At 48.1% G+C, this 15437-nt stretch overlaps 1 protein-coding gene across 1 annotated transcript in view; it reads left to right on the top strand.

Moving 5' to 3' along the window:
- The window catches only part of LOC114050535 (oxysterol-binding protein-related protein 10-like), a 256026-nt gene that overhangs the window by 225214 nt on the left and 15375 nt on the right, over positions 1-15437 (top strand). Inside the window, exon 10 of the mRNA XM_027872312.1 lies at positions 6092-6560. Coding sequence (XP_027728113.1) covers positions 6092-6560 — 469 coding nt within the window. The remainder of the gene's footprint in view (positions 1-6091; positions 6561-15437) is intronic.

The following is a 15437-nucleotide window of genomic DNA, read 5'->3' as shown; positions in this document are numbered from 1 at the left end:
GATCTTCATAACTTCGTATGAACGTTGGTCCTCATCCCCTCCAGAGCGATCGCTGCAGCTGCCTCCTGGCTCTCCCCCATCCCCTGTAATGTCTCTGGCCGGGCAGCCATCCCTCTCATGGCGCTGATCTTTGCCTACTGAGCCAGCGACCGTCCTGTTGATCGACGGGATTTAGGGTCGGTCTCTGGCAAAGGCCCCTCTCGTCTCCTCTGGAAAGGTTGAGGTTGGTTCTGTTAATTCTTTTAATGGGAGAAAAGGCCAGTGTTATTGATAGCCCAATAAAACTGATCTAGTGGTGTTGACCTGTGCTGACACCGTCCGTCTCAACAGCTGCCTTATTACTCATGCGCCAGGTCTCAGGCAGACAGTCCTATTGGTGCCTGCCCCTGCCCCAGGCCCCCCGCCCACTGGCCCTGGCGTTCCGGGCCCTGATGCCCAGGAAGCAGAGGATGAAGTGACTTAATACTTACAAAGCACTGGTAAAAGGAGTGATAATAAAGCCCAAGAAAACCTCAGAAGGGACCAGGAAGAGCCGTTTTGCAAAAATGAAATGGAAGAAAGGAAAGGAGAAAAGAAGAAAAAAAGAAAAAGGAAGAAAAAGCAAGAGAAAAAGGAAGAAAGAAAGAATGGGAAGGTAGGAAGGAAGAAAGAAAGAAAAAGGAAAGAGAGGAGGAAAGAAAGAAAAAAGGAAAAAAAGAAAGGAAGGAAGAAGAGGAGGAAGGAAGAAAAAGGAAGGGCCGAGTTAGCTCCTCTTGCCGTGGGATTTTACTTGCCTGAGGGACTTAGAGGCAGACACCCCCAGGATGTCTTCTGGGACCTGAAGGGCCCTCCGCGGAAGAAGGCTGAGACGTGTTCCGCCCGAGCTCTCTGTGATGGAGCTAGGAGAAGCGGGAGGACGCCGATCTTGGGTAATTGACGCTAGCTAACATTTCTAGCGGCTCTCAGAGTTGGGAAGCACCCATTCAAATGCAAACTCTCTGAAGCAGGTGCTGTAGTCATGATCCCATTTTACAGATGGAGGAGCTGAATACCAGGTAAGAGGAGGGGGTGGGCTGCCATCCCCACTCTTCCTCCCCCCAGATCCAGAGCTTGCTCTGTCACGTCCCACTTCCCCTCTGGCGAGTCCTCGGGGATCAGTCAGCTGGACGTTTTGTATCTGAATCCGGGGCACCTGGCCTAGCACCTGGGGCAGAGTAGATTTTAATAAGCATTCCTTGATTAGTAGATGAAAAGGGCCACTTGGCACTTTCTGTTGGCGACTTCCCCGCTCTCCCTGTCATCTGATCTCAAAGCACTTTGTCTTCTCATAAGCATTCATCCTATCCTCATTCGACAGGGTCAGGGTTAGGCTTAGCACAGAGCGCTGGGCCTGAAGTCAGGAAGGCCAGAGTTCAAATGCAGCCTCAGACATTTACTAGCTATGTGACCCTGGACAAGTCACTTTACCTCTATCTGCGTCAGTTTTGTCAACCATAAAATGGGGATAATAACAGCACTTACCTCCCAGAGTTGTGAGAATCCAATGAGATAAGATATACAGAGCGCTTCACAAACAAAGCACTGTAACCACTAGCAGTTATTATCATCATTATTGATCTGTGTTCTCATTCTCTGTACACATGTTAAATAGATTCGTCTCTCTTTTAGCACTTTGTAAATAGTTGTTATTTAACTTTTTGAAGGCATCAAGGCATTGGGGGGAGAGGTCTGGGCTGGAGATCTCTGAGGGTCCCCTTGGATTCTTTGAGCCTCTAAATAAATCAATGTGTGCCAAAGAATCGAGGTCAGACTGTTTCCCTGAAACAGAGAAAGTACCAGATTCTGTGAAGCCTGTCATAGTCAGGAGCATCAGTGAACTCCCCGAGATACTCACTATGGCAGGTCACAGGCTGCAAAGTCGTCGTAACGACGGTGATGATGAGAGCGACCATTCACATAGCACCAAGCACCGAGCGGGTCAGCGCGAGGTTGGCAAACCTAGTGATGACAAACGTTTGGCAGGTGGTGGGGACGCGGATGGGAAGAGTAGGCCCGGGGATGGTGACTGAGAGATCCATGATGGGCCATGGTGACAGGTGGCGAAAAGGCCAAAGCGAAGTGCGCAAGGGGGCCTCAGGTGCTCCCCCTGGCCTGATAAAGGCCCTGGGGCCAGTGCCGGCCGGTGCAGCCTCTTCAGTGAGTCACTGGCCACCCTCCAAGTTTTATAAATTATTGGCTACAAGAAAATTTGAAGCCGAAGGGACCTTTAGATTACCTAATCCAATCCCCTTACTTCAGAGATGAAAAAATTAATAAGTAGCCGGGCTGAGATTTGAACTAACATCCTCTGACTTCAAATCTAGTATTCTTTCACCTTTCCCCCACATGCTGAAAAATGAAGGAAAATCTGGGGCCAACCACTGATTAATAAGGATTTGTTAGAGATTTGTTACAATATGAAAGGGAGGTGATACTCTTTTATCTGAGCAATCATCTATAAAGCCTGGGATTTGACCTTATTTCCATCTCTGCACGATTATGGTATGTCTTCTAATTTTTTTTTTGGCTAGGCAGTGGGGTTAAGTGACTTGCCCAAGGTCACACAGCTAGTAAATATCAAGTGTCTGAGGCCAGATTTGAACTCAGGTCCTCCTGACTCCAGGGCTGGTGCTCTATCCACTGCACCACCTAGCTGCCCCTCTTATGTCTTCTAATTTTTAAAGAAAAAACCTTTTTTGTCATTCCAAGATAGGACTTAAGGAAATACAACAACAATAATAATTAGCATTTATATAGTGCCTGATGTGTGCCAAGCACTATACTAAATGCTTTAAAAAATATTATCTCATTTTATTCTCACCACAACCTTGGGAGATACGAGCTATTGTTATCCCCCATTTTCTGGTTGAGAAAACTGAGGCAAATAGAGATTTAAGTGACTTGCCCAAGGGTCACTGTGTTGGTAAGTATCTAAGTTAGTAAGTTACTAAGTGTCTGAGGCTGGATTTGAACTCAGATCTTCCTGTCTCCAGGCCCAGACTTCTCTCTCCTGTGCAACCCAGCTGCCCATAATGGAATTTGGTCATGAATACTAAGAAACATTGTGATTTTTACTAATTTCATGTGCCCCTAGAATAGTCATTTAGGGGTAAAGTAGTGCTATTTTGTTGGGGGCAGCTAGGTGGTACAGTGGAGAAAGTGCCTGGCCTGGAATCAGGAAGACCTGAATTCAAATTTGACTTCAGACACTTACTAGCTATGTGACCCTGGGCAAATCACCTAACCCTGTTTGCCTCAATTTCCTTATCTGGTAAAATGAGCTGGAGAAGGAAAGGGCAAACCACTCCAGTGTCTTTGCCAAGACCCAAATGGGGCCATGAAGGGTCAAATACAACTGAAAAACAACTAAACAACAAAGTACTGTTTTGTGACTGGGATTTTTCTTAAAATTTATTGGGGAGAGTTGATTGGTCTCTTCTACACATGTAGTTTCCCACCATTAAGTAGCAAATGCTCTTCTAAACGATGTTTTTGTGGTGAATGAGCAGTTACCCTAGGAAAGAAAGGATGATCCATGTACCTTATTCATTCATTCATTCATTCATTCATTTATTCATTCATTCATTTGGGGGAGGCAGTCAGGGTTAAGTGACTTGCCCAGGGTCATACAGCTAGTAAGTGTCAAGTGTCTGAGGCTTGATTTGAACTCAGGTCCTCCTGACTCTAGAGTCGGTGTGTCACCTAGCTGCCCCAAAATTTGCTTATTTTAAAGGGGTGTGTTGATGGACCCCTTTTTTTGTAGCTGGCTGAGGCCTTGGACGGGCTAGAGGAAGAGGTGGCAGGATACTGCCCCAGGCGGGTCCAAGGCCTCTCAGGTTGGACCTTCCCTCCTGAGGGGGCAGCTAACTGCCTTCAGAGTCACGTCAGCTTGTGTGGGTGGTGCACCAGAAGCGGCTTTCCAGGTTTCCCTTTTTCTACACGAAAGATCCTGTCTCTGCCCTGTGTTGGTGATGCTTCATTGTGGTTTTTTTTTTCCATTTTCAAGGTGGTTCTAGAGCAGTGATTGATGGCGAAACCAGGTGTTTGTTACCTGTGAGACCCGTGCCGTAGGATCTTTGAGCCTGTGTCTCCTAGCTTAGTAATGACCTTGAAATGTAGCCCCCAGAAGCCAGCGCCGTGTTCCAGATGTGGTCTGACCAGAGCCAAGACCACTGGCCCAGTGCCTCCTTAGTCCTGGCATTATCCCCTTCCCCGAGCAAAGAGACAAAGCTTGGAGCAAATAGAGGGGAAAAGGGTCTGACCCTCGCCGCGGCTGGTCTTGGGGATTTATTAGGCCCAGGCTCCCGGCCTGAGCTGGACTCTGTGACACATGAGTCTCTACAGTGCTGAGTCCAGGGACTGCTGTCCTCCCCCTCCTTCCCAGAGGAAGCCACAGCCCATTAGATGAGGGACCTCAAGACTCCAGAAATACGGCATTAGCAAAAGGAGAACAAAGACACCGCTGAGTTTGCTGATGGCCAGAATTTCTCCTTTAACTCTTGACGGTCCTGAGTCAGACTCCAGACTCAGAAGAATGCCAGTATAGATGAAGTCGGGTCAACGAGCATTTATTGAGCGCTGACTGTGTGTCATACGCTATGTTTAGTGGCGGGGAGAGAGAGAGTGCAGTTTGTGCCTTATGGAATAAATGTCATTCCTTACACTTTGGCGGATTGCCAGGAGTGCTGAGACGGATCAGCAGGCAGCTGCTGGGGGGATAGAAGCACCCTAAGATGGGAGAGAATTTTTTAAAGCAAGGTTGAGCTTGCCATGAGCGTTGCAACTACAAAGGAACCTTAATGGTATGAGAAGAGAGGCATCCGGTCCTTAAATGAGGAATCACAGTTCCTGCCCTGAAACACTGCGATTTCTCCATTATGACAAACGTTTAAGGTCGTGGTGATCAAACAGAGTATGACGTCCCTGACAAGCTAGGATCAGTGCCCGTTCATTCCTATGTTGTTTTCGTTCTTTGGGACCAGGTGGATGGGGTGGGGACCATGACATCATCTGACCTGATAAAGCAGATAAAATCCCAGCCTAGGGGGCTGGGAATGGGAACTCCCACAGGCAGGGACCATGCCATCGATAACCCTGGTGTTGAGCGCTTCTGAGATGTCACACATATATTGGCTGAATGGAATCGAGGGGCGTCCCTGCCCCCTGCACTACAGCACCTCTCCCCAGGGATGCTGTGACAGCTGGGGCTCCCCAGGTGTGAGCTCACGCTTCATTCTCTGGAGCCTCCTGAAGAAGATCAGGGTTTCTGGTGTTGGTGACACTTTGCGATCCATCAACTTGTAACTGATATTAGGAAAGAGGCAACAACTTGCTCCCTTTTGCTGGTTTTCCCCCCGTCTTCACGTCTATAAATAATAGAGGCTTGGGTCGGGGCAGGGGGCAAGAGAAGCTTGTGTGTTCAGAGAAATGACATTTGGGGGGAGAGAAGATTGTCTGGACAAGGGAAGGAAAGAAATAGAGGGAGAGACCGTGTGTGTGGAGTCGTAGAAAAAGCCCAGGAAGAGGTCAGAGGATCTGGGTTCAAATTCTGCCCCTGACCTTAGACAAGTAGCTTTCCTCCTCTGTAAGGTGGGGAGGTTGGGCTTACTGAGCTCTGAGGTTCCTTTTGGAGATAGGTCCATGATCTTGTAACTCAACAGGTTCTAGGTTTCCTTCCATTTCTCATTGCAGAGTTCTGTGATCTGCCCAGTGTTGGGCAAGATCTTGGAGCCTCAGTTTCCTCCTATGTCAGATGGGGAGGCTGGACTTTCCTTGGGAGTCACAGCACCCCTCTGCCTCAGTTTCCTCGTCTATAAGATGGGGAGGCTGGACTTTCCTTGGGAGTCACAGCACCCCTCTGCCTCAGTTTCCTCGTCTATAAGATGAGGAGGCTGGACTTTCCTTGGTAGTCACAGCACCCCTCTGCTTCAGTTTCCTCATCTGCAAAGTGGGGATAACGGTATGGGCAGTGCCATCGCTGAGTTGCTTCGAGGTTCAAGGGGGTCACATCTGTAGGTGCTTTGAGAGCCTGGCCAGGCTGCCTGTGCTAATTCCCTGTCTGCTTCTGACACAGGTTGCGCTCCCCACCTTCATCTTGGAGAAAAGGTCCCTCCTGGAGATGTTTGCCAACTTCATGGCCCACCCAGACATGCTGCTGTCCATCGGCTCCGGGGCCACCCCGGCCGACAGAGCCATCTCCTTCGTGGAGTACTACCTGACGTCTTTCCGCGAGGGCCGCAAGGGCGCGGTGGCCAAGAAGCCGTACAACCCCATCCTGGGCGAGACGTTTCACTGCTCCTGGGACATCCCCAAGGACCGCGTCAAGCCTTTGCCAAGAAAGCGGAAGGCCAAGGCCCAGGAGGCCAGTGAGCCCCGGTCGGGACGGTACAAACTGACCTTTGTGGCCGAGCAGGTGTCCCACCACCCACCGGTGTCGTGCTTTTACTGCGAGTGCAAGGAGAAGGGAATGTTTGTGAACACCTACGTGTGGACCAAGAGCAAATTCATGGGAATGTCCATAGGGGTGTCCTTGGTGGGGGAAGGTAAGAAACAGGGCTGGGGGAGGGGTGTGTAGAACCCAAGTGCAAAGGGTTTCATAGCCCACTGAAATCAGGGCCAAAAATGTGCATTTTTCCCCTTTCCTTTCCTTTTTAAAAAGGCTTTGTCTTTGAAATATACCTTATGGTAAGGAGAATGCAGGGTCAAGGAAAAGTGTCAGACTCAGTGTCAGGAGCATCCCCAATTGTCCATACTTTCTGGGTGATGATGAGCAAGACACTAAGACCATAGGATCGTCGTCAGTCTATGACTGAGGAAAAGGCAGCTGAGGAAACAGACGCCCAGAGAGTTAAGTGACTTGCCCAGGGTCGTATGGAGAGTAAATGTGAGAGGAAGATTTGAAACAGGTTCCTAAGTTGAAAGCAGGAAGGGGACCTTGGAGATTCTCTACTCTCACCCCCTCTTTTTACATATAAGGAAACTGAGGCCCAAGGAGATTGTCACTTGCCCAAAGTTACTGCCAGATCCCATGGCCTTTCCTCAGTCCTCATCCTTTGAGCCATCAGTAGGTCTTGGGGACCCCTGGTCCTCCTCCAGTCCTCCCCGCATCTGACTGCTCCTTCTGAACTGCCTCGGGGGGGATCCTCCTCCAGGGCCCTCCAGCCCCTGACCACAGGGCGCTGTCCAGCCCCCTTTCTCTACTTCTTCTCTCTGTGGATTCACGTATCATCTCTGCGCTCATGATTCGCAGGTGTGTTTATCCAGCCTCGACCTCTCTGCTGACCATCTCCAACTTTCAGAAATCTCCCCACTCCAAAACAGAACTTGTCCCCTTCCCCCCCCCCCAACCCTCCTTCCTTCCCTGCTGCTGGAGAGGGCCCTCTCCTCCGCCCTGTCTCCCAGGCTGGCAGCCTTGCTGACTTCCTCGGCTCTTCCTTCTCATACCCCAGACCCCAGGTGTTGCCAAGGCATGTTGATTTTTACCAGAGAGGTTAGGTAACTTCCCCAGGGTCACCCGGGTGGTGTTAGAGCTGGGATTTGAACCAGGGGCCTTGGGCTCGAGCCTGGGCCATCTTCCCTGCGACATGCTGCTCCTGTATACTAATCACCAACACCCTGGTTCTGTTCACCAGAGTTGGCTTTATGGAATTGAAGTCCAGACCAAATTCTCTCCCATTTCCAGCGTCTCTCCCACCAGTGTCCTCACACGCTCAATGTGGGACTGAACATCTTCCCATCATTCTCCTGTTTGTAACTGAAAGAGGAGGACAGAACAGTCCGGTATACCCCAGGTCAAAAATGCGGGCTGTGAGCGTTTGTCAGTGCTTGCTATGAGCCCGGCACAGTGCTAGGCACTGAGGATTCCTAGACACAGGTATAAAACGGCTTTCATTCTAGGGGGAGCAGATGAGCAAATGCAGGGCACATCCGGAATACGGGCATGGTGAATCAGCAAAGGCCAAATCAAAGTCAGACTCTGAGGGTTTCTGTGTTTCGAGAATCGAGATCACTATGTTGGCTCTTCTCTGGTCCTGCGGCGCATCTCTTCTGTGGCTCTGGAAGCAGGGATGTTTGCTCTTTCTAGAAATGGATTTGGCCACAGATAACAGACATTCCCTGACAAGGGCATGGACCCTGGATTGGTAAAGACCTCCAACGAGGCTCATTTCATGGTCGTGGAAAGCTGGAGTAAATCTTGCGTGCTGGGGATTATTGGCAGATAGAATGCAGGTGTGGAGTCAGGAGTGAATGAATGAAATCGTGATTGATAAGCATTTATGAAGCGCTTACTGTATGCCCAGCACATAGGGAGATCTGGGTCCGGTTTTGCCTGTGATGTCTAATGACCCCGTGGCAAGTCTAGAATTAGATTTAGAGACTGGAAGGGAACCCAAGGTCGTCTGGCCCAACCTCTTCCTTTTATCTCTGGGGAAACTGAGTCCCAGGGAGCTTAAGTCATTTGCCCAAGGTCACACACGACATACAGAAATGACCGAGTTGGGACTTAATCCAGGTACTCCAACTCTCATTCCGTTGTCCACTGCGCTGCCCCTCCCTGCCTCCTGCATTTATCCATGAAAATGTAGATAGATTTCACGCTGCTTTGGTGGAAGGCATTCCCATGCCAGAAGTTTCTAGCGCTGACATCACAGATGCTCTGTGTCTGTGTGCTTATTGATCTGGAGAAGGCTATCACAGTTATGGTTCGATGAGGTTTCAGGGGTGGGATTCCCGACCTGGTGGGAGGTCATCCCTGGGGTACACAGAACCCCGGAGAAGTCGTAGTGGAGCAATAATGTCCTGGTCCTTTTTCCTTTTCCTTGAAGCATTTAGGTTAAAAAACAAACAAACAAACAAACAAACAAACAATCCAGTCAGACAGGATAACGGCCCTCTTGGGAGGTCTGCTTGTGGTGTGGCTGACCCTGGACCCTCCAGGGCTCTGCAAACAGAGTGCAAGCTCAGAAGGCCTTCGAGGAAGACCTTGGTGATGGACTGACTGTATTTCCATTGTCTCAGGCCTAGCCTGGCTAAGTTTGGAGGCTCCTCCCCCAGTCGACCCCAGGGTGATATTTTTTTTATACACAGTCACTCATAAGGATTGTGTACTAATTTTTCTGCTGCAGGTTGACTGCCTGTCCCATTGCACCCATCTCTGAGATGCTCTGAAAAGGTCAGAGAACAGAATAAGTTGGTTTTCATCCCTCTGATCCCCAAAGCTTTGTGCTCCGGAGGACGACGGCCAGCTCATTCCACCCCCCTCCTGGATCTCCACAGTAAAGCTGAGCTATTCCTCAGAGTTAGGTTTCTCCAAATGTGGATAGCAAAGGCACCCAGCTCCTTCATGAGCATTCAAGGGAGCAATGCAAAACAAGTATAGGACAGCCTTTATTTCGTCCCATAGATCCAGTCCTTGGTGGTCCAAGGTAGACGTGTCAGATACATGGCTGGTGGGCCACATTGTGGCCTGCAACACTCCTGAGTGTACCCAAACCAGATTTAAATGTAATTGGGAAATAGTTAACGAAACAAATAAAAATTCAGTAGAACATAGGAATCCACATATTAACATTATCTAAGTCAGTATACGGCCTGCATGGATTCTTATGAGCACTTTAGTGGACCCCCTTTTCTAGCAGACCTTTGATCAGGGAAAGTTGGTCCCTCCCAGGCCCTACCTGTTGGGACTTCCAGTCTCTTTGTGGAGAATCCCAGTGATCCCAGACATAGATTTTATTTCAGGTATTCTGACAGTGGTGAACATTTGCTAGCAGCATGATTTTTCATCCCATCTTTTTAAGCAGATGAAAAAGGATTCACAGAGGCCCCGAGCCATTACAAAACCCATATAGAGTAATAACTGCGCCATTAACCTCCCAGACACTCTGTAAAGGCTTGGACTCCTGGGGAACGAAGCCCACTTTTTAGAGGGGCTAACTGGTAACAATCCTTTCCATCAGACCTTCGTGGTTTGAATAACCAATGTGATAGTGGAGTGAGGATGGCTGGTCTGTATTGCTTGTCCACTGTCCCTTTTTTCTCTCCAAGGTTAACAATCACCACCACAATAACAATAATAATAATAATAATAATAATAATAATCGTTGGTGTTTCCATAGTTCTTGAAGGTTTCCAATGCACTTTACCAATATTATCTCATTTGGTCTTCACAACAGCCCTGAGAGGGAGGCGCTGTTATTATCACCCCCATTTTACAAATGGGTAAATGGAGCTGGTAAATCTTAAAGCCAAGATTTTAACCCAAGGCTCCACGCTTCAGGTCTTGAACTCACTCATTCTTTTGTACCATACTGAGCTCAAAATGCATTATTCACAAGTACAAGGAGCTCTCCTGATCTGCCCTGATGTTGCATTTCATAACTCAGACCAGCAAATTAAACAGGTTTCATCTCTGTTCTTGGGTTCAGAGTAATCCTTGCTGATTAAGTCTTAACAGCGTGAGGGAGGTTCTTCTCCCATTGTGTTGGTGATATCTTGGCTCTGGTCCAAGACAGTCAGCAGATCCTGGCCTTTGCCTGCTCTGGGATGTGCTGGTGAGGCCCTGCCTCTCCATCCTAGCTGAGGGAGGGAAGAGAATAAGCATTTATTAAGCACCTGCTATGGGCCAGGCACTGTGCTAAGCGCTTCGCAAGTATCAGCTCATTGAAGTTGCTCAGGAGAATGCTTAGAACCGACAGCATCCCGGGCCGTCCCTTCTGCTCCCCGTGTCCAGGGGATCCTTGACCTGAAAGGTGGCCGATACCAGGTTCCTGCTCGTCGAGGGGGTTCCGTTCTCTTTGCTCCTGGTGACCTCGTGCACAGATGTTATTTCATTGCCTCTCCCAGGACTGGCCTGGGTAGGTGGACATCCATGATCTCACCCCGTATTTGATGATCTCATCCTTGGCAGGAGAAGACGGAGCAACGTATAAAATGGTCATTCTCAGTTCTGAGATATAAAAATATGTCACTTCATGGAAGCATCCGTGGTAGAAGGAGATGGCAGTTCCTTCTCGGGGTTCCAGAGTCGCTTGTATATTTGCTTACGTGATTGAGGCTGCTGTGAGCAGACCCTGCTGCGTGGTCCTCGGATGGACTGGCCAGCCCCGGCCGGGCCCCCTTTCTGGGATGTCGTCCCTCCCCGTCCCTGCCTCATCGGGTCTCTAGCTTCCTTCTGCTCGCGTGCCGTCTGTCCCGCTCTCTTATTCTGACCGGTTGCACCCCGAGGGCAGGGACCCTCCAGTTTTGTCTTTGAATCCCCAGTGCAGCAGAAGGTATTTGACACACGGTGAACACTAAATAGATGGGGTTTCATGCCGTCCTTCTCCTCGGAGCCGCACTTCCAGATCTCCAAGCTGGTCATCCCATGATCATGCAGGGCTACGTGTTTGTTTGGTCTCCCCCCAAGAGTCGACTGTAAGCTCGTTGAGGGTGGGGGCTGTTTTTCATTTTGTCTCTGTATCTATAGTGCCTTGGTAGTGCTTAATAAATGCTTGTGGGATTGGATTGGGCCAGGTAAAAGAGATCTGGCAGGAGCCCCAGGACAGAATGCTCTCCCCAACGACAGGCTGACTCATAAAAGTCTCATGTTATTTATTCATGACTGACTTCAAAGATAAACCAGTTGTGACCACCCCTTCAAGGCCTTTTCTAAACAAATAGTGTGTGTTTCCTGTATACAGATCAGGTGAGTTTTCAGGATTCGGATTCGTGTGGTTTTAAAGGCTGTATAAGTTGCATTTGTGCTTTTAAAATGTCTTTATGATAATGTTTCGAAGGTTTACACGTTGGTGGATTTGGCTTTTGGCACGTATGAATTCTCTGTTTCAGTTCAGTTCAAAAAATACGTGCTGCTTGCTGTGATGCTGAGCACTGGGGGAGATGTAAACTTTATTTAGATCAGAAGTTCTCTGTTTTTGTGGCAGGCAGTCTGGTGAAGTCTGTAGGCCGTTTCTAAGAAGAAAGTTCTTAAATGCGGATTGATTATAAAGGAAACCAATGTTGGTGAAAATAAAGATGTAGTTTTTTTCTCCATTCAAGGTCACAGTTCCCCTGAAATCTGTCCACAGACTGCAGAGGGCAGTTGGACATGTCGCTGGAGAGGCTTCTTGGACTTGTGCTGGGGACACTGGGCTTGGAGTCAGTAAAAATGGGAGTTCCATCCTGTGTGTATAACCACAGCAGAATCATTTCACCTCTGTGCCTCAGTTTCCTTACCTGTAAGGATTCCATGATATGATGTGTATGTACATATATACATGAGTATAGATAGTGCTTTACAAATCTTAAAGTACTCCATATATTGTCAGCTGTCTCGAGTTCAGAAGGTCAGGGATGAAGTAAAATTTGGGAATGAATTACATGGAGGTCAAGCCTCTGAGGTAGGTAAGATTGCTAAGGGGAAGACTAGAGTGATCCTAGAGAAGAGACTAGCACATAGTAGGTGCTTAATAAGTGCCTATTGATTAAGGTTGTATGAGTAAGTGATTAGCTAAAGGGTCCTGGAGGAGAGTGAGAGGTGGTGGTCAGAGAAATTGGAGGAGAACCAGGCGAGGGAAAGAGAGAATCTTCAGCCTTGTGTCAAAGCATCTTCAGATCATATCAGCTATTTGGGCTCTATGTCCTGCGCCTGGCTCAGGTGAAGCCCAAAGTCCGCTAGCATCCCCAGGGCCTTCTCATTTGATTTGCTTTCTGCCCGTATGTACCGTTTGTACAGTTGATTTTTTGGACCCAAGTGCAGACTTTACATTTGTCACAGCCGGCTTTGGAGCCGGCCGGGTCGTTAGCATTCTTCTGGTCCAGTCCCTTTGTTTTACTGATGGAGCAGTGGGGATGCAGAGGAAGTGAACTCACCCAATATCGGGCTGCTAGGGAAACAGCAGAGCTTGAATTCCAGCCTGAATTTCCTGGCTTCAAATCTGCTGTTATCTCTTATTAGCTTTTGCTGAAAAGCTTTGGCCTAGACCTTTGGGGATCCTGGTTCTGTCACCCACTTCTACCATCTGCTAGTGATGATGGTGACGACAGCCGACCATCATAGAGCTCTTTGCAGTGCACTTTACGCAGATAATTTTATTTGATTGTCACGATAACCTCGTGTGAAGTAGGTGATCCCAGAGATGAAGTAATTTGTCCTGGGTCAAAAGGGAACTTAGAGTTCCTTCAGTCCACCCCCTCATTCTTACAGAAGAGAAACTGAGGCCCAGAGAGGTTGTGACTTGCTCAAAGCCCTACAACTAGTGTCAAAGATGAGGGTTTCTAACCTTTTTTTTTTTGAGTTATGGACCCCTCTGGCAGTGTCTGGTGAAGCCCATGGACCCAATCATAATCGTGTTTTTAAATACATAAAACAAAGTAGGATTACAAAAGGAAACCAATTACAACAAAATGCAGTTTTTAAAACTTTTTTTTTAATTTAAGTTCACAGGTTCCAGGTCTGAGGCAAGATTTGAACTTAGCTCTTTCTGACTCCCAAGTCCCAGGTCTGCCTATTACACCAGGCTGCCTCTCTGAACAGCTTAACTACAGATATGTCCTGCCCCTGGGCACCTGCTGCCTCCCCCGCTCTGGTGCCTCTGACACCGAACAACGTGGCGGGTGGAGGGATGTGGGAGCAGGGCTGAATTTCTTTTTTGGTCTCCCTTCTGAAGCTAATCCTTGTTGGCTTCTTCACATATAGGCCTGGGTTGAACAAAGCAATAGGACATTCATTCTGTCCTGTTCCATTTTGGATTAAAATGCTGTTAGAAATTTCATTAGATTTGCCTTCACGCAGGACTGGCTTTGCCTACATGCCCTGAGCTTTGGAAGTGTGGGAGAGAGGGTAGTCAGGGGCTTTTATTGTCAGAAAATGCCTCAAGGCAAGACAGGAGGAGCTTGGAATGGCCAAAATTGAGAGAGACTTTGGGATGCCGGTTGGTGGGTTTGTGTTTGCATATGGCACTTTTAGGCTTGTCTGGGAAGCTGGATTATGAGCCACATTAATGTAATTAATTGTGATGAGTGGGGTTCTCTCTTCTTTTTTGAGATAAAATTACCTCGTATTCTAGATAAGGCAGAAGTTTAGGCAATTTCTCCCCACTTTAGGTTAGAGAATTAGGAATGCCAATGTAGCTGATTACTCCCATGTTTGAGGGGAGGGGGTTTTCCTGAAGGTTGCAGCAGCTCTCAGAAATGAAGCCTTTGGATATATTCTAGAAGGTAATGTTTTGTTGAATTTTTGGATCGGTCAGTTGGAAGGATTGCTAGCAAAGACAGACTTGGCATTCTGGGTTGGTCTGGCATTTTTACTGCCAAGGGCTACTCAATGTATCATCTTCCCTGGCTCTTTACATGTGAATATACTCAATCAGTAAATATTTATTAAGCACCTACTATGTGCCAGGCACTGTGATGAGAGCTGGTGGTACAACAGAAGGCAGAAGACAGTCTCTTATCCTCTGGGAGTGAGAAGTACCAGGAACAATAAAGCGTGACTCCCTCTATTAACGGGATTCTCCCAGTGCTTGAGAAAAATAGCGTAATTGGAGCTGTCCAAAACTGGGATGGCCTGCCTTGAGAGGTGCTGGACTTGGGCAGAAAATCATCATCGTATGGTTGGGAACCCTCTTGGTTTGGGTTAGATTAGATGAGACTCCTTCTACCTCCCAAATCCTGGGACCGGCTTGCGTGGTTCTGAGCACAAGGCACCCGTTGCTTCTCAAGAGCCGAGCACAGCTGTGAATTCATTTAAATGCTGTTCACCCTGTTCGACGTTCTGTGGTCCCTCGTTGAGCTTGCAGCCGACCAAGCATCCGAGTCTTTTTTCAGGGGCGATATTGCTGGGTCAGGTCTCTTCCGTCCTAAAGTGCAATTGATTTCTTGAATCTTCATCCAGTTCTTTACATTTCTTCAGGATACATTAAGGGATTGGTGGTTTTTATCATTGCTGCCTGCCATGAGAATGGTGTCCATCACAGTTCACTCACATCTCATCCTGTGGGATTCTCATCCATAATTCATCCAACAGTGGTGGCCTTCACACAGTGGGAGCTGGGAGGCACAGCAGATAGAACCTTGGGTCTGGAGTCGCTTAGCTGTGTGACCCTGGACAAGTCCCTTAACCTGTTTGCCTCACTTTCTTCATCTGTAAAATGGGAAAAATAAAAACACCTATCTCCTAGGGTTGTTGTGAGGATAAAATAAGATATATGTAAAGTGCTTTGCAAACCTTAAAGCGCTATATGAATGTTATTATTGTTAGTAATTATTTTCCTAGGACTTTCTGATTATTGTTGAATTGGGACCCTGAAGCGTTTGCGGGAATTTAATGGCGAATGCTACCACTTGTGGTATGTGCTCGCAGCCCTCAATAGATGATAAAACTCAGTTCTTCAGCGTGTTCAGCTCTGCCGACATCAGAGTCCACTCTCATGGACATA

Source organism: Vombatus ursinus, unplaced genomic scaffold (genome assembly GCF_900497805.2).
Source record: "Vombatus ursinus unplaced genomic scaffold, bare-nosed wombat genome assembly UNPS02014799.1, whole genome shotgun sequence".
In the NCBI taxonomy this organism is placed as follows: Eukaryota; Metazoa; Chordata; class Mammalia; order Diprotodontia; family Vombatidae; genus Vombatus; species Vombatus ursinus.
Note: the sequence above shows the minus strand (reverse complement) of the source record. Positions and strands in the feature narration are given on the sequence as shown.